Source organism: Erpetoichthys calabaricus, chromosome 16, assembly GCF_900747795.2.
Source record: "Erpetoichthys calabaricus chromosome 16, fErpCal1.3, whole genome shotgun sequence".
Taxonomy (NCBI): Eukaryota; Metazoa; Chordata; class Cladistia; order Polypteriformes; family Polypteridae; genus Erpetoichthys; species Erpetoichthys calabaricus.
Window position 1 is genome coordinate 39,298,950 of NC_041409.2, and position 19,147 is coordinate 39,318,096.

Consider the following 19,147-nt stretch of genomic DNA (forward strand, 5'->3'; position numbering starts at 1 on the left):
ATTTTGGCAGCCAGCAATTAACAGCTTGTGATGACTGGCTGCCTCTGAAAGTGTTGTGGTTTACAGTCTGTGAACATGATGGCCACTTTTCTATTCAGTGCAACCGATAACTCCTGCTTCACTTGTTCCTGGTTGTGTGAACAGAAGTACAGTATTGTGGCCAAAACTCTCATCATAAATGCAATCTCATGGATTAGATGTAATATGTAAAAAGGACTGACAGAGTCTTAGTCAAGAAACAGAATGCCAGGACGTTAGTCCGAAAAAATGATTGTCTAAGCCAGTAATGTAAAAAAATTAGCAAATCAAAGATGAGGGAAGTCCTGGCACTAAAGTGTTTACAGAAGCGCCTCATAAGTCGTTTTCACACCTAGTTCATTTGGGGCAGTTTTTAACTCTGGCGCGATATCCTCGAAAGTCTGGTTTGTTTAGGTAGATGTGAACGCACTAACCGCACTCAGCTGAGGAGCAAAACAACTGGATCAAGAAACTTCAGAAAGAGTGGTCACAGTGTGGTACCAAATGAACCATGGAGCGGTTCACATGAGGAATGAATGTGGTGCGATCTGACTAAAGGAAATGCTGTGCAGTGGTAGTCACACTAAGGGTCTGCTATAATTAGGAAATTTCCTTTTCAGCAGAGTCAAGGACTAACATGCAACATTAAAAAAACAATAAGAAAAGTACAACTAAATACACACAAAGGTACAATTGTGACATAATTCACATGTAACAACTCACACGATTACCAATCAATCAGAGCAAGCCTAGCATCTGATACATGCTCTTCACATGTTGGGGTTGCTTTAAAACACATATAAAGGTGTCCAGAAACAAACAGCACTATCTTGTGAGAGTGACGATCAAATGGCATAATATTATGTAACAAAAAGTGATGTCAATGCAATCGCAATGTGGATGAACTAACTTTATCATATTTGTAAATGTTAATCAAACATCCCCTCCTTTAACCGCCACCTTATCGTGGTGGAGGGGTTTGCGTGTCCTAATGATCCTAGGAACTCTGTTGTCTGGGGCTTTATGCCCCGGGTAGGGCCACTCAAGGCAAACTGGTCCTAGGTGAGGGATGAGACAAAGAGCGGTTAAACAAACCTCCTATGATGAATGAAAACTTTGGACGGCGTTTTCCCTCGCCCGGACGCGGGTCACCGGGGCCCCCCTCTGGAGCCAGGCCTGGAGGTGGGGCTCGATGGCGAGCGCCTGGTGGCTGGGCCTGCACCCATGGGGCTCGGCTGGGCACAGCCCGAAGAGGCAACGTGGGTCCCCCTTCCCATGGGCTCACCACCTATGGGAGGGGCCAAGGGGGTCGGGTGCAGTGTGAGTTGGGTGGTGGCCAAAGGCGGGGACCTTGGCAGTCCGATCCTCGGCTACAGAAGCTGGCTCTTGGGACGTGGAATGTCACCTCTCTGAAGGGGAAGGAGCCTGAGCTAGTGCGAGAGGTCGAGAGGTTCCGGCTAGATATAGTTGGACTCACCTCGACGTTTAGCTTGGACTCTGGAACCAATCTCCTTGAGAAGGGCTGGACTCTCTACCACTCTGGAGTTGCCCCCGGTGAGAGGCACCGAGCGGGTGTGGGCATACTTATTGCCCCCTGACTTGGAGCCTGTACATTGGGGTTTACCCCAGTGGACGTGAGGGTAGCCTCCCTCCGCCTTCGGGTGGGGGGACGGGTCCTAACTGTTGTTTGTGCGTATGCACCGAACAGCAGTTTAGAGTACCCAGCCTTTTTGGAGTCCCTGGAAGGGGTGCTAGAGGGCATACCTTCTAGGGACTCCCTCGTTCTGCTGGGAGACTTCAATGCTCACGTGGGCAATGACAGTGAGACCTGGAAGGGTGTGATTGGGAGGAATGGCCCCCCCGATCTGAACCCGAGTGGTGTTTTGTTATTGGACTTCTGTGCTCGTCACGGATTGTCCGTAACGAACACCATGTTGAAGCATAGGGGTGTTCATATGTGCACTTGGCACCAGGACACCCTAGGCTTCAGTTCGATGATCGACTTTGTGGTCGTGTCATCGGACTTGCGGCCACATGTCTTGGACACTCGGGTGAAGAGAGGGGCGGAGTTCTCAATTGATCACCACCTGGTGGTGAGTTGGCTTCACTGGGGGGGAGGATGCCGGTCAGGCCTGGTAGGCTCAAACGTGTTGTGAGGGTCTGCAGGGAAAGTCTGGCAGAGCCCCCTGTCAGAAATAGTTTCAACTCCCACCACCGGCAGAACTTCGACCACGTCCCGAGGGAGGTGGGGGACATTGAGTCCGAATGGGCCATGTTCCGTGCCTCTATTGTTGAGGCGGCTGACCGGAGCTGTAGCCGTAAGGTGGTTGGTGCCTGTCGTGGCGGCAATCCCTGAACCCATTGGTGGACACCGGCGGTGAGGGGTGCTGTCAAGCTGAAGAAGGAGTCCTACAGGACCCTTTTGTCCTGTGGGACTCTGGAGGCACCTGATAGGTACTGGCAGGCCAAGCGGAATGCAGCTTCGGTGGTTGCTGAGGCAAAAACTCGGGCATGGGAGGAGTTTGGGAAGGCCATGGAGAACGACTTTCGGACGGCTTCGAGGAGATTCTGGTCCACCATCCGGCATCTCAGGAAGGGGAAGCAGTGCAGTGTCAACACTGTATATGGTGGGGATGGTGCACTGCTGACCTCAACTCGGGACGTTGTGGGTCGGTGGGGGGAGTACTTCGAAGACTTCCTCAATCCCACTAACATGCCTTCCAATGAGGAAGCAGAACCTGGGGACTCAGAGGTGGGCTCTCCCATCTCTGGGACTGAGGTCACCGAGGTGGTAAAAAAACTCCTTGGTGGCAGGGCCCCGGGGGTGGATGAGATACGCCAGGAGTTCCTCAAGGCTCTGGATGTTGTACGGCTGTCTTGGTTGACACGCCTCTGCAACATCGCATGGACATCAGGGACAGTGCCTCTGGATTGGCAGACTGGGGTGGTGGTCCCCCTCTTTAAGAAAGGGGACCGGAGGGTGTGTTCCAACTACAGAGGGATCACACTCCTCAGCCTCCCTGGAAAAGTCTATTCGGGGGTCCTGGAGTGGAGGGTTCGTCAGATAGTCGAGCCTCGGATTCAGGAGGAACAATGTGGTTTTCGTCCTGGTTGCGGAACAGTGGACCAGCTCTACACCCTTAGCAGGGTCCTAGAGGGTGCATGGGAGTTCACCCAACCAGTCTACATGTGTTTTGTGGACTTGGAAAAGGCATTCGACCGTGTCCCTGGGGGAATCCTGTGGGGGGTACTCCGAGAGTATGGGGTACCGGACCCCCTGATAATTGCTGTTTGGTCCCTGTACGATCGGTGCCAGAGCTTGGTCCGCATTGCCGGCAGTAAGTCGAACCCATTTCCAGTGAGAGTTGGACTCCACCAGGGCTGCCCTTTGTGACCGATTCTATTCATAACTTTTATGGACAGAATTTCTAGGCGCAGCCAGGGCGTTGAGGGGGTCTGGTTTGGTGGACTCAGGATTGGGTCACTGCTTTTTGCAGATGATGTTGTCCTGTTTGCTTCATCAGGCTGTGATCTTCAGCTCTCTCTGGATCGGTTCGCAGCCGAGTGTGAAGTGGTTGGGATGGGAATCAGCACCTCCAAATCTGAGACTATGGTCCTCAGCTGGAAAAGGGTGGAGTGCCCTCTCAGGGTTGGTAGCGAGATCCTGCCCCAAGTGGAGGAGTTCAAGTATCTCGGGGTCTTGTTCATGAGTGAGGGAAGAATGGAGCGTGAGATCGACAGGCGGATAGGTGCGGCATCCACAGTGATGCGGGCTCTGCATCGGTCTGTCGTGGTGAAAAAGGAGCTGAGCCGTAAGGCAAAACTCTCAATTTACCAGTCGATCTACGTTCCTACCCTCACCTATGGTCATGAGCTATGGGTAGTGACCGAAAGAACGAGATCGCGAATACAAGCAGCTGAAATGAGTTTCCTCCGTAGGGTGTCTGGGCTTTCCCTTAAAGATAGGGTGAGAAGCTCAGTCATCCGGGAGGGGCTCAGATTAGAGCCGCTGCTCCTCCGCATCGAGAGGAGTCAGATGAGGTGGCTCGGGCATCTGATCAGGATGCCTACTGGACTCCTCCCTGGAGAGGTGTTATGGGCACGTCTAACCGGGAGGAGGCCCCGGGGAAGACCCTGGACACGCTGGAGGGACTATGTCTCTTGGCTGGCCTGGGTACGCCTCGGGATTCTCCAGGAAGAGCTAGAAGAAGTGGCCGGGGAGAGGAAAGTCTGGGCATCTCTGCTCAAGCTGCTGCCCCTGTGACCCGACCTCGGATAAGAGGAAGAGGATGGATGGATGGATGGATAATCAAACATTCCAAAATGCACATTATCTATGAATAGTTATTGCAGTTATGAGAGCAGACATGTGATTTGAGATAACCTAACTATGGTGGCTACTGGACAGTAAATAAGCAGTATTATACAGTTACATGAAGCTCAGCTGATACAGTATGTCTACTGTCACACCACTAAAGCACATCAGTTGGTGTCCTCGGCAGAGCTTGCCTCCTTTTGTACATTTGCCTATTAGAAATGTGTCCTTTACATAACATATGTAGTAGCGCATAATTTTCCATTATTTTTTCAGTTCTTAGATAATAGGTGTTTAACTTAAAGAGCTGTGTTTGGCAAACAGACTAAATAATTAATTGAGACACATCTGTTTATGACCCTCCATGTAATTTATATTTTTCCCAGGGGGAAAATGTACACATGATGTTTTTAGGCAGTGGCTATTAAAGATATCAGCACAGTATCAGTCACATTCAAGTCATCTAGTTCTGAAAAGAAATACTGTAGCTTTGTGTACGCAGTTAGTAATTCAGATCTTTTTAGAGAATTCTATTGAATAATCAAAGTCAAAAGATTAAGAAGAAAACCAAGATGTGACAAAGGAGTTAGAGTTAAAACCAGAGTATAGAATATTCAGCGGTCCACAAGCAATAGTGCACTGCTTGATTCTGTACTGCGGTGCAGACAAGCCAACTGACTATCCGCTCATACTAGGACGGTGGTCCCATTGCAACTCACTGCCTGCTTGCAGCAACTTTCAATATAAGAATATGATGCTATGTCGATTAAAACAATAGAGGATTTAAAATCTTTTTAAACAAATAAATAATATTGAAACTAATACATGAAATTCTCATAAACTGAAAAACTTTGAAAGGGCAAAAAAAAATTTAGACAGACAAAAAGGGTTTCCCAATTCCCAACACCCAGTAACAGAGCACCATCTCATGGCACCCAGGCCACACGATGGCGGAGCCCAAGGGAAACAAAATGATGGCGTGGAACAACAAAAAAATAACGTTAATAAACAGACCTCACTGAGGTTTAACATCTTCAAAAAAACCAGACGATGACAAAAATGTATAATAGTTAGGAAGAAATTTAAAAAGTTACCTAAAGGCCATTTCACATCACATGACGTATCCAGTAGTATTCAGTCGTAGCCTTCTTTACATAATATCAGCAAGATGGAGGCAGTCGGCGGAGCACTCTTGTGACTGGTAGTGTTCTAGTCTGACATACCTCACAATTCAGTTCAAATAGCACACGACTTGCCCCTTAAGCAGGTTTAAGTTTGTGTTTAGTTGTAGAGGCAATTCTGTGTGCCTGAGAGTTGACAGCCAATGAATTCTCATCTGGAAATAAAACTCATATAATGCAGCAACAAGGAATAAGGAACGTGGGTGTTCTGGACCTCACAACCACAATATAAGCTTGTCTCTCTGATGTCTTGTGTTTTACGTACCATGATAGAATAGGAAAAAGAAAAAAGGTGAACTCGCCACCTGTTAACCTGTACAGCTCTGGTCCATCAGGCAGCACACGACTGACTGGCTCAACTGTGCTAGACAGTTGTCACTGAGTTGCGAAATGTGGCATGTCCAGTGATTTTCAGTAATGTAAACTGACAGGGTTTGGCGAAAGGAGTTGACAAGACCGACATACTCAATGGCTAGAAGTTACATAATGTGGCATAAACATCTGGAAAGTGAAGTAAGAATGTAGCAGTAGTAGTACTGTTTGTAGAAGCCGATGCATGTACAGATTACAGTGAAACTCTCACTTGGATGTCCGACTATCATGCAGCACATCAACAGTTTCCATCGCCATGACAAACAACAATGTATTAAAATACAGAAAACTGCTTCATTAAACAGAGAACAAAATCGGCTTACTCGATGTGCCACTCAGTTTGATGAGTTTTGTTCCTTATTACCTCTATGTGTGAGGCTCAGGTCTCCATCAGTTCTAAAGTATACTGCAGACGGGGGACACAGTGGTGTAGTGGGGACCACTGCTTCCTCTTAGCCCCTGGATGCCAGCTAAGGTCCATGCTGTGTGATCCCACACTCCAAAGCCTTGGATTCACAATATTGGTATGCTGTCAGTGACTTTTCAGTCATTCTGACCTCCACTCCTACTGAACTTCACCTGAGTAGGCTTGGGTTAAAATGGGAAAATGCGCTTATTTCTTTGAAACAAAGGACATACTTACAGTGTTGTGATTTTACTGGGTTTAAATGAAATAACCGTCAATCTACTTTGCAAACAGACCTTTTCTAAATGCATAAAATATGTAATCTAACATTTTCACACATTTTCTATGCTGGCTACAACAGGCACAATTTTGGACAGAGCATTGTGGTCAAAATGTAACATCTTATTAAAGAAAGAAACGTCCTCTAACGGGATAATTCAGTAATCAGGCAGGAGAAAAGCTGTTCATTGTATCATTTAATTACTCCTCGTTAAAATGCCTTAGAGGGAGCATTCATCAAAAGCAGTCTGTTACAGCCTGGTCAGAGAAACAAAGAATAGAGGTTCATTTTATAAACTGTTGAATTTACATACAGTGTCAATCAATGCATACATTTTACTCTGGTTGGTTCATTGGTTTACACCCAAATCATTTGTATACTGTAAAATAAAAGTCTGTTATATTATATTCTGACTCTTCTTATATCTTTGAGTTGTGCCACCACCCTTGAAATTTCTGTGCATATAACAATTGTCCATTCTTGTTGCTTATAGGACATCTGCTAATTTCTTAGTCATCTCTTAGTCATCCTTCAGTACATTTTGTATATTACATCAACCTTTTTTCTGGCACATTCTTTATTTACTTGACCATCTCAGTATTTTTCCTAAGCCAATTCTTATATTTCAGTGTACATTTTGTTGTTCACGTGACCTTTATTTGGTTTCCCAGATTTATTAACCCTTTATGCTATTTCTTTAAGATGAATGCTATGTTACCCTAAAATTATTCTTCCACACCATCACAGTGCCCACTCATGCGCAGACACCTACTGTACACTGGGCCAATTCAGAGCTTCCATTTCAACTAATCTGCACAACTCTGGAGACCCAAAGGAAACCCCCAACAGATATGCAAAATGGGCAAACTCCACACAGACAACAACCAGGTGTGGGACTCATAAAACATGTAGATATTAAAATATTAATAAAATGGTGAAGGTCAGTCGAACTAACAAAAGACGGCCTTCAGTCACTTGCACAGACGATGTCATTTTTAACATTCATATACAGTATTACTTTTTTTTTTATACAAGTTACCAATATTTTTTTAATCTTTTTTCCCCTCCTTTTTAGTTGAAAATCTGTCTGTGGCTTCAAAAAGTCTTCTGAAGTGTTTCATCATCTACCGCGCTGGAGAGACATTTACATGCGAGACCTAAAATGCTGTAAAAGCAAAGTGAAAAATTGCCTTTGAGCGTGCTCTTGACGGCACTCGACTAACATTGCTATATTTATATTTATGGTTTACCCTGCGATCTCAAGGCTGCTTGAAGGCGGCAGTTGAATGATCATATTTCACTTTCTCTCTTCTGTCATCTCGTGGTGGTAAGTCCATTGTCAGCTGGTGCTTTGGAAAAAGAAACAGGAAAAAAAAAGCAACAATGCAGGTTATGTTGTGGTGCCACCTTCATGGCTGATTCCAGCAAGTCTCACCTTCAAACCCACAAAATCCTAGCCAGTGTCCCCTTCTAAGACAAATGATTACAGCTGCCTGAAATATCACCACTATGGGGCACAACTCAAACAAAATTGGAAAGTGTATTGGCACCATGTCATCCAAGTATACAGAGAACACAGAAAAGTTCATGTCCTGCTGGCCAAAGAAAGGCACCGCAGCTCCGTCAGACGAACATTAAACTCATTATCATGACCACAGGCTTGCAATAATTCATTGTCATGATCATCACAGAGCTTGAAGGCAACACAGGATTGCCAGTCCTACCCACTTACTTCTTCTAAAAAAAACATCAAGTCGAGTTTTGAAAGTCCCTAATGTCTTACTGTCTACCACACTACTTGGTAGCTTATTCCAAGTGTCTATCGTTTTCTGTGTAAAGAAAAACTTCCTAATGTTTGTGTGAAATTTACCCTTAACAAGTTTCCAGTTCTTGATGAACTCATTTTAAAATAACAGTCTCGATCCCCTGGACTAATTCCCTTCATAATTTTAAACACTTCAGTCATGTCACCTCTTAATCTTCTTTCCCTTAAACTGTATAGGCTCGGCTCTTTTAATTTTTCCTCATAACTCATCCCCTGTTGTCCTGAAATCAGCCTAGTCGCCCTTCTCTGGACCTTTTCTAGCACTGCTATGACCTTTTTGTAGACTGGAGAGACAAAAACTGCACCCAGTAATCCAGATGAGGCCACGTGTGTTGTATTATTCAAGATCAAGCTCAAATTAGTCACACATACAGCGAAATGTTACCTTGCACCTCTGAGCAAAACATATCACTTCACCACGCTCAAGTGTCTCGGTCACCAAGTACTACTACTCAAACATGGTCCTCACCTTGAAACCCCTGGTTTCTTCTGAAGTGACATGTGTCAAAAGTTAACACCAACAGTCTTGGCCCACTTTGCAAAGCTTATTTATTTCTGAAGACGCCTCCATAAAGTGAATTTCCAAAACACAAACAGATAATTACCATTAATTTAAATAGGTTCCTGGCCTCATTTTACTTGAACCATGCTAAAACACATGGACACTAATAGAATTCATTTAATAATAACATTTGTCATCAAAGCAAACCCATCAAAACAAGAAGACATTGCCCGTCATTAAATACAGATAAGGCGGCTCTCTCCTTATGCTTTATCACGGCAGATTTTACATTCAAAGGAATGACCTTTCCATCCATCTTGGGCTTTTCCATCTTTTTCATTATCTCTTTTAGAGCTGTTATGCTATTAAGATAATACAAAAAGACATATAAGAAACACGCATGTGACAAGTTCACTGAACACAGTCTGTCACTGAGACTGGCGTTGTGCCTCACCAACATGCAGCCCTGTAGTGAGGCGTACTCAAAATGACTGTAGAGGTGATCCAGTGTTTGTGCTACTGGCACATATTTGAAAATCGTTCCAGCAGTGGTCTTTGTGGATGTGAAAATTCAGCTTCATAAACACAAAAATTCCCATCTTTTTGTATTGTCTTGAGCATCAGAAATGACGAGTTGACTGAATGACGCCAGTGACTGAGGCCGAGATTGCGATTGCGCCTCACTGACATGTAGCCCTGCAGAGAGGAATGCACTTAACAACAGCCGAAATGTTCCAGCATTTGTACTAGTATCACACATTTGAAAATCTTCCTAGAATTGGCTATTATAGCTGTGATAATGCGACTTTGTGACCACAAAGAATCACGTCTTTTTATATTATCTTAAGCATCACCAATAAGAAGTTGACTGAGCACAGTCTTTCACTGAGAGTAGTTTGCGCCTCAAAAACATGCAGCCATATAGCAGGTTGTACTCAGAATGACTGCAGAGAAGATCCAATGTTTTTACGACCAACGCACATTTGAAAATTGTCCCATCATTGGTCTTTGTAACCCCAAAAATTCATCTTCTTGGTGGTTCATAAGATGGCAAAGGACATTAAATTACTTTCTTTGTTTACTTAAATGTTCATAAAGTGCTTGGTCAAAATTTAGGGGTTGCCCTCCAGTTCTGGATGTTATAGTGGCTGCAGGTTTTTCATTCTAACCCTTTTCTTAATTAGTGAGAAGCTTTTGCTGCTAATTACATTTTTTCCCTTCTTTTTAACTGACTTATTTTTTTTTTGGATTCATGAAATAAATTGCTTCATTTATTCCTTAAAAGAGCATCCAGACACAAATGAGATGTGGAGTGAGCCAAAAGATCACAAGAAAAGTCAGAGCCTCAAACTCCGACCAATTTCATGACAAACCAGTTTCTTAAACAGAAGCAAAAGAGGTAATTAGCAGCCAGAAACGAATCAAGAAAAGGGTTAGAATGAAAACCTGCAGTTTAGTCCTCCAGGACTGGAGTTGGAGACTCCTGCTGTACATCAAAGTAAAATGCTGTTCACACTGCTGTCTCAAAATAAAGAAATTTACAACCACATTTACCATTGGCTGGGCTGTAGAGGATAGGAATAGCAGGAACCAATCAGGAGTGGTACACAGTCCACTGCAGGCTAAAAGCCCTCTGACACACAGCTGATTGACACTGGCCAACAAACCAGACAGCATACCGATAGAGTAAAGCAGGAAATCCATAGGAACACAGGGGAAAAACATGCAAACTTCTTCTCGCAGAAGCACCTTAGGCAGGAATCCTAAACCAACCCCGAAACAACATTCCTTATTCTCTTGCTTTCCACAATGCAGCCAAAAGACAAACATTTTAAAAACATGCTTAAAATAATAATAATAATTCTTTAAATTTATGTAGTGCTTTTCCCACTACTCAAAGCGTTTTTCATAGAAAGTGGGGAGCCACTAATGTGTAGCATCCACCTTGATGAGCAGCCATGTTTGCACCTGTATGCTCACCACACATTAGCTGTTAGGTTGTGAAGTGATGGGAGAGATAGCCAATTAGAAACAGGGGATGATTAGGGGGCGAGAATGACTAGACCATTGTTGTGTGCACAGTAATCATTATGTCAACACTTATGTTTAGAGTCTCAAACATCACCGCAAATAGGCCAACACAACAAAAAGATGACAATCAGCCATTTCAATGTCATCCATCTCCTATTTTGAACATGTTTTGAAGAGGTGCAGTGTTACTAGGTCTGTAGTATTTTCACCAAATGGACTAATTTTGCTGATCATCTGTGGGGAAATGGCCATTTGCAGGTTGCATGTTTTTGGGCTATTTTTCAATCCCCCTCTACCACATTTTTACCATGTTTGCTTCCATCTGGCAATCCTTCCCCTGTTGTTCACACTTGTATAGGTTCTTTACCGTTTTAGTCTTCCCCCAGGCTTTGATGGTATGTACCTAACACTCTCACACTGACACCCCCCAAATTTCCAGTGTGTCAGTTTGAGTACCTCAAGCATTGGGCTATTTTTTGGGTCAAATATGCAATTTTTAAGTTGTCATTGGGCTCTAAATTTTTTAAGGACCTGGGGCCTCATGCATAACGCCGTGCGTAGAATTTACACTAAAACATGGCGTAAGGACAAAAGCGGAAATGTGCGTACGCACAAAAAAATTCAGATGCATAAATCTGTGCGTTTTCCAACTTCCACGTTCTTCCACTCCATAAATCCCAGTCAGCGTGAAAAGTAACACATGTGCCTGCTACCACTCCCCAGTATTCCTCCTTGAATTACACCTCTTTGAATATGCAAATCAATATAAATAGCACTTAAGCTCAGCATTCTGTGAAAAATCAATGGCAAAACCACGGGGAGAAATAGAAGTATTTCAACAAATACCAAGTGGTTTAAACAGTGGTATAAACAACAAAAGGAAGTTGATCGAGTGACATAGAGTGTCGGAGAAACTCGAAAGCTCAAGTTCACAAAGTTGCACAGTGCCCGAAATAAAAAAGTTGTCAGATATCAAAGTTGCCGTGAAAAGGTGAGTCGTAGCCCGCTGTCTGAGTGTCATATGAAAGCTTATTAGGGTACAGAGAAAAAAAAATAGGCACACAGTGGGAAAAAAACACAAAATGTCAACTTTAATCTAGAAATTTCCACTTTAATCACATAGTTTATTTTGTCATTAAAGTAGAACATCATAAAATCGTTTAATTTACTAGTTTCTCAAATCCCATCGTAACTAAAGTAGCACCTTAAATGCTTTGTTTTGTATTTGATCTTCTATGTGCACTACCTGCTTCTTAAACAGGCTTTCTCTTTCTCCAACAGGACACAGAATCCATTACATTCGTAATATTACAGCTCTCTGAATAATTAAAATACTGAGATGTATGCGTGACATCATTTTCATGATGATAGGAGTTAAAGCATGTTATTAAACATGGGAATACAGTGGCGCAGTGATTGTTCATGTCTCACGCAAGAGGCTTGCTGCACTGTGCACGACCTTTGATGAAATACTTTATTGCAGCAGTATTGTCTCTTTCAAATGTACTAAACCCCAATTTCTGTCATTACTTTTCTTTCTCCAAATACCCCGTCAGCTCTGTAATAGACGTTAAGCCACCTGTAAGCTTAGAACTCTGATTCTTCAAAACTTTTAAGGAACATTGAAATATCTTCTTAGTACATGTTTAATTATTCTATCCATCTATCCTTCCAGTGTCGTGCCAGCCCCAGCAAGAATACAATGCGAGGCAGGAACAATCTGTGAACGGAGCGCCGTGTCCTCACATGTTTAATTATTAACAATATACTGTAGATTATTTAAATTAAGTTAAAGTTTTATCTGTATAATATAATAAACATATTTTGCTGCATTTCATCTTAAAAATGATATCATCATCATATGTAAATACGTGATTTATAAAGTGGCTCAGGTTGTGCAATATTATAAGTTTACAGTGAGGTGATTGTACTTATAAGTATAAACAGTTCTACAAGGAGCACTTGATGGACTGATTGAGTGTGTTTAAAGTTCTTGGGATGAAACTGTTTCTGAACTGCGAGGTCCGTACAGGAAAGGCCCTGAAGTGTTTGCCGTGTGAGAGCAGTTCAAATAGACAGCATGGCTGAGGCAGCGTGTGCTTGAGGCTGTATACCGATAATTCTCTTTCCGATCAGCTGCTGTAGATCTGTGATTCCACACTCAGATACAGTGATATAAATACTCTGAGTGGTGCAGTGAGAGTAATATGGAAAAAGATGATCCGCTGTGGCAACCCCTAACAGGAGCAGCTGACAGAAGAAGAAGAAGGTGCAGTGAGAGTAACAACACTAAAGCAGCTATGGTATTTAGAATAGTTTGACCATTCTGTGGACCATTATATTGTTACAGGTTAATTACAATCAGATGCATTAAACTAATAAACAATATGCAGTTAATTTCAGTGTATTTATAAAGCTGCGTCAGGGATGTAGATCTAAAAAAGAAAGGGAAACCACACTGGAACAGTAGCACTGCTTTGACGCTGGGTGCCGCCAGTTTGCAAAACTGAGCAGAGAACTTGTGTACGCCAGGGTTTTAGCTAGCATGAAAATGTGCGTGGCTTTACGCCATGTTTAGGTTTTATACATCGTGATTAGAGCGTGGAAACGGGCTTACGCAACATTTTTGTGTGTACACACCGTTTATACATGAGGCCCCTGGAAACACTGGACAGGGCTGGGGCATAATGCAGAGTCCATCTCTGAATTGGTGATCATGTTTCAACTGTTTCTCAATTCTTCCCATCTTATACCATTACAGGGTCACAGTGGGCCACAGCATCGGCAGCACCGTTTAGAATTTGGTCCATTCAGCATGTGCCATTCCTTTCAAAAGGCTGTCATTATAACAGGAAGACATTGCAGGTCAATTTTTTTTTTTTTTTGGAAAGTACTGGAAGATTCATATCTTGCTTTAAAATTTGCATATTATAATTTCCAAATGTGTTGTTGTTGGGGGTATAAGTGTGATTGATAAACACCAAATCATTATGTCTGTAGAATAACATCTAATGGAGCAATTTAGTTTAAAATCCAGACTTGACTAGCACTTTTCAAACCAATGACTGCCATTTTCCATCTGGTTCCATCTGGTTTAAGTTAGAGCTATGGTGTCCATAGTCACAAACATATTACTCTAAAGTGTTCAGTGATGGCTCAAAAGAGTAAAAATCTAAATTTTGACCGTCACCAGACTTTCCAATTTACTCAGTGACAGGGCAGGGATCCATCCACAATTGTGCATGTGTCCATTGCACGCACATAACCCACACAATAGAACTCTCCTTCATAAAATGGCACACAGCAGAATCTATGACTTGAGCAGCCAGCCATGAAAGGAGCCGGTGAAGAGCGTAGAAGAGGACAGAGAGACGTTACCTGCAAGAATTTTGGAGCCACTTCTCCTATCAAAAAAGACACTGGCCTAGGTGCTTGGCCACCGGTGAGTCACCTCAAGTATCCAACCCAGGAAGGTTTCACCGAGTTGGGGAAAATGACGCAGATGGTGTGGACTCTTGACCCGAAGTAAGGTGTAAGGCAGTGGACAAGACAGATGAGAATACATGGACCTGCAGGCAAAATGCTGTGAAGGATCGGGGCAATGATTTTGGTGTTGGAGGGCAACTGAGTAAGAAATTTCAGCCGTGAAATAAACAACAGCATTTGTGAAGGCCACCTACCTCAAGTGTTGTCTGAAATGTTAATCGGTTCCTCCATCCATCGCCCATCAGGTTCTTACAATATGATACATCTAATAATGAAGTTTCTCATAACAAACTAAAGTCCTGGAGATCATCTATTTCATTAAGTGAGATTTTACAGTACTGGATTAAAGCTGTGCACCCCAATGAGCTAAAGTTAAAAGTATGAAATATAAAGCAACTTTCTGGTGGCACTAATCATAATAAAATAATAATAATTCTTTACATTTATATAACGCTTTTCTTACTACTCAAAGTGCTCTCCATGCAAGGAGGACCCAGCAAGTGAACCCACAATCTCCTTACTGCAAAGCAGCAGCATTACCACTATGCCACCTGCACTGCATCACATAAACACGTTGCTCCTACAGATCTGCAGGTCTTCCTAAACCACAACCCAAGGAGAAACGTCTTACACTGACCTTTACCCACCTTATACAATACAGAAAAGAAAAAGAGAATGGACCCTTACTGAGGTCAAGAGCCATATAAAGAGGCCTCTTAGAGTACCCTGTAAGCCATCTGAAAGAACAAACCACTGTATTGACTGCTCCATCTTAAGAGCAGCAAGACCCAGCATAGACGTAAGGGGCTGTAATGGTGTCTGGAAATTGGAGATTTATAGTTTATTACATAAGACTCACAATTTTTAATTTGTGTGTTTTGCTTTAGTATTTTATTTTATTTAGCTTTTAAGTGAATTAACTGTGTGACCAAAAACTGTGGCAATATTATAGGGCCTATAAAGGAAGCTGTCATTGCTTTTTAATTGTGTGCATTTAACCAAGTCTTTAGTAGAAAGGTATGGAGAAAGTTAAATGCAGGCATATGACAAGAAATAGTGACAAGAAAGCAATTTAGCTCAATGATGGCATTACACGTTTAAGGACAGCCATTACAGGTGGGCAGATACAGGTGAATGAAGACACATAACCAAGGGCCAGTGAGACAGGGAAACATTTCAAAGCCAAGTATGTAACTTTAGAAAAGGGACACACTAGATTTGTTAATCCTTTAAACCATCCATCCATTTTCCAACCCGCTGAATCCAAACACAGGGTCACGGGGGTCTGCTGGAGCCAATCCCAGCCAACACAGGGCACAAGGCAGGAACCAATCCCGGGCAGGGTGCCAACCCACCTCAGGACACACCCACACACCAAGCACACACCAGGCACACACCAGGGCCAATTTAGAATCGCCAATCCACCTAACCTGCATGTCTTTGAACTGTGGGAGGAAACTGGAGCGCCCGGAGGAAACCCACGCAGACACGGGGAGAACATGCAAACTCCACGTAGGGAAGACCTGGGAAGCGAACCCGGGTCTCCTAACTGCGAGGCAGCAACGCTACCACTGCGCCACCGTGCCGCCCGCCCGCCCTCCTTTAAACCATCAGCTAAATAAACTGAAGGGAATAAAAATGTATTTTAGCACATCATTGAACTCTGGGATGTAAATAGATATGCTAATATAGAGAACTCTGGGAGAAATCTGAAAATGTAAAGCAAACATTAGGAAAAATGTTATTGTTATGTTTAAACTCTGCATATGCCTACAAGAAAATGTGAAATGGGGGCTTTTGGGGACTTTGTTATTAAATCTGTTCCTCATAATTAGCTTAAAGTGACTTATGGTTCACAAAGGTAAGTTCTTGATCATCCATATTTTGGCTAACATCCATTACTAAAAACAGACATCAAGCAACAATATTAAACAAAGCACCTATTTGGGAGACGCATTTGTATATTCAGCTGTGAAAAGGGACAGACATTAGACAGACATGGGACATTGTGCCTGCTTTAAAAATGGAGGAATAACACAGGGTTTTAACATGAGGGCACCGTGGCTGTTATGAAAAGGCGAGGGGCTGAAGATGCACTGAAAACAACATAAGGAGGAAAGTGTAGCGCCGGCTAGGAGACGAAAATGCAAGCGGACCAAGCCTTCTTCATTACAGCACATCTTTTTAAGGAACACCTAAGTTAGATTAAGAAGAATGGACTCCTGGACATCTCTCTCCTGGTTATAGTGAGGCAAAGCTTGTTGTTTTGGACACACAGGTTGTGTCTTTTCTTCTACTTTTAACTTCTAGCATTTTATCCTGGTTTCTCTGCAAATTCACCTAAGTCCTGTTTAAATTCAAGTTGGAACATCTCCTCACTGAAACGTGCTTTGTTTATTGATATCATCTGTCCTCAGAGTGCTTGTTTGAGTGATCTGTAGTTTGTTAAGCTCTTTCAAACGTAGACATCTCGCCTTGTTCAAAGTGTCTCTTATATGTTGCTTATGGTGCAAGCCTTGCTCATTCTGTTAGAATTGTGCAGCCTTTTCAGCGGTGTAGGTGCCATTGAGCAAGGACAGGCATCCTGACCAGGATAAAGGATGGGTTCTTGCCTGAATATGAGGCAATAATGGATGGACTGAGTGAACAGGCACACTGGGAGCAGATCATTCCCCTGCACAGCAGGTGGCAGTATTCCTAAGGGGTGAACCCGATTAGGACACCTGCAGTTGGAGTCTAGAAACACAGGCCCTGGTACCACTAGAGGGTGCTGCCAAAAGGAGGACTGCCTTGGTTTCCACACAACCTGGACAACAAAGGGAGGAGAAGGTGGAAGGAGAGAATTCGCATTTGTGCATTGCAGCTGGTGATTCTGTGTGTTGGAGGTGAATGAAACCCTTTTTATTGAACCTGGAATCGTGTTGGCCATTATTTCCTTTGTGGTTTGGAGCTCAGTTGCACCCCCTTGTGGTTACAAGGGCTAATGAAGTAGCCTCCCTCTAAACCCTGCTAAGGTTAGCCAGCCTCAGTTGCTTTGTTTCATTTGTGCAGCCCTTTCAGCAGAAGTGCCCAGCGGCAGTGATCCCTTGGCCCCTGTAAAAGTATTCTTTCTTGCTACAATTTGAAGCAAAGGTCACCAGCCTTGGCCACATTGCTTGATTTGTCTTGTGTATTTGAAATATGAGGGGTAAGTGGATGTAATGGGGTGTACATATAAATAAAGGCTATTAATTTAGGCATTTCCAGTATTAACTTGTCTGCCAATATAGGGAAAGAATCTTAGAGGCGACAGTGCCTTTCCAGTACACTTTTACACCATTAACACAGAGGCCTTCAGGCCAGGACTGCCCTTGAACTTGCTTCAGGCAGTCCATTGTAAACGTTGCCCAGTGGATTCCTACCCCCTGCCCTGTACTCCTTTTACAAGCTGCAGCACCAGGATACCATTGGCACATCAATTCTAATCTTTTCTTTCCCACCGACATGTCGAGGTTGCATATTTCTCTCCACACTATTTTGTCTAGCTAGGCATGTTTTAACAACAAATGTCCCCTTCATTTATATTCCAGGAGACTGTGATCAATGTCAGCAGGACGTACCCACAGAGATGAAGGGGCTTTGACTTGCTCCTGCTCTTTGGCTGTCATTAATTCCATGTTTAATCTGTTCTTACAGTTATGTTAAATGTTACATTTGTGCTGACTGCAATGAAAAACCTGTCAAAAGAGATGTAACGAGTTAATAAGAAAAGCAGGGAAATATTAAAGAATAAAAATACAAGACAGCCGTCTTCTTAGGCCCTTACACGAGCAGCCATAGCACCTGCACTTCAGAACAGGTCATCCACCTGTAGCTAAGTATGTTTGGGACCAGCCAGTACTTGGACGGGAGACCATCTAGAAAAACCTTGGGTTGCTGTTGGTATAGATGGTGGTGAGGCCAGCAGGGGTGCTTATCCTGTTGTCTGAATGTGGATCCCAATGCCCCAGTGCAGTAATGGGGATACTGTGTTGTGACATAAAACCAAAGTCCTGACTCTTTGTGGTCATTAAAGATCCCTGAGCATCTTTCAGAAAGGGTAGGGTTTTCCCAGTGTCCTGGTTAAATTGCTCTTCACTGCCCCATCCATTCTAGCCCCCTAATCATCCCCTGTTTCTAACTGGCTACGTCTCTCAGCCCATCACCACCAAACAGCTCATCTGTAGTGAGAGTATTATTGGCTGTTGTTGCATGATTAATTGGTGGTGAAGTGGTTCCCCTCTGTCTAGGCAACGTGAATGCTGAGAAAAGCACTACATAAATATAATTAATTATTATTATCAATCTATGAATGACTTTATCAAGAGGCAAGAGTTAAAATAGGCATCTGTCGCCAAGTCCCAGAACATTCCAACTAGCCATGAACATCTTTGGTATCCATCCAGCTGGTGCTAAGCCAGTCTCAGCTGGTACACCAAGTAGTAATAATCCAATATTTCAACACATTCTAAAAAAGCTGAGAGACACATACAAAAACAAAGGTTTCTATTCCTTCCACTTGCATTTGTACTAAGATGACCATCACATCCAAGAGGTAGAAATCTCAACTTTAAGGCAATAATTTGAATGTCTCCAAAATCATCCTGGGCCCCACTTTTGAGTTATTTCCAGACATCACTCCCAGCGGCATTGCATTTTTTCCACTGCTTCTTACATGTCCCCTTTTTATATGTATAGTGGTCAAAAAAATTA

At 43.2% G+C, this 19,147-nt stretch overlaps 2 protein-coding genes across 2 annotated transcripts in view; one reads left to right on the forward strand and one right to left on the reverse strand.

The window, feature by feature from the left end:
* The window catches only part of tedc1 (tubulin epsilon and delta complex 1), a 429,152-nt gene that overhangs the window by 291,446 nt on the left and 118,559 nt on the right, over positions 1-19,147 (reverse strand). The window lies entirely within an intron of this gene.
* LOC127526050 (uncharacterized) lies at positions 3,599-7,683 on the forward strand. The gene is made up of 2 exons (XM_051920024.1): positions 3,599-4,246; positions 7,648-7,683. Exons 1-2 carry the CDS (start codon positions 3,599-3,601, stop codon positions 7,681-7,683), a joined length of 684 nt encoding a protein of 227 aa, XP_051775984.1.

Excerpts from the sequence above, each read along its gene's own strand:
- LOC127526050 (XM_051920024.1), top strand. The coding sequence starts at position 3,599 with ATGGGAATCAGCACCTCCAAATCTGAGACTATGGTCCTCAGCTGGAAA. Across the intron at positions 4,247-7,647 it reads AAGTGGCCGGGGAGAGGAAA|TTGAAAATCTGTCTGTGGCT; the intron begins GTCTGGGCATCT and ends CCTCCTTTTTAG.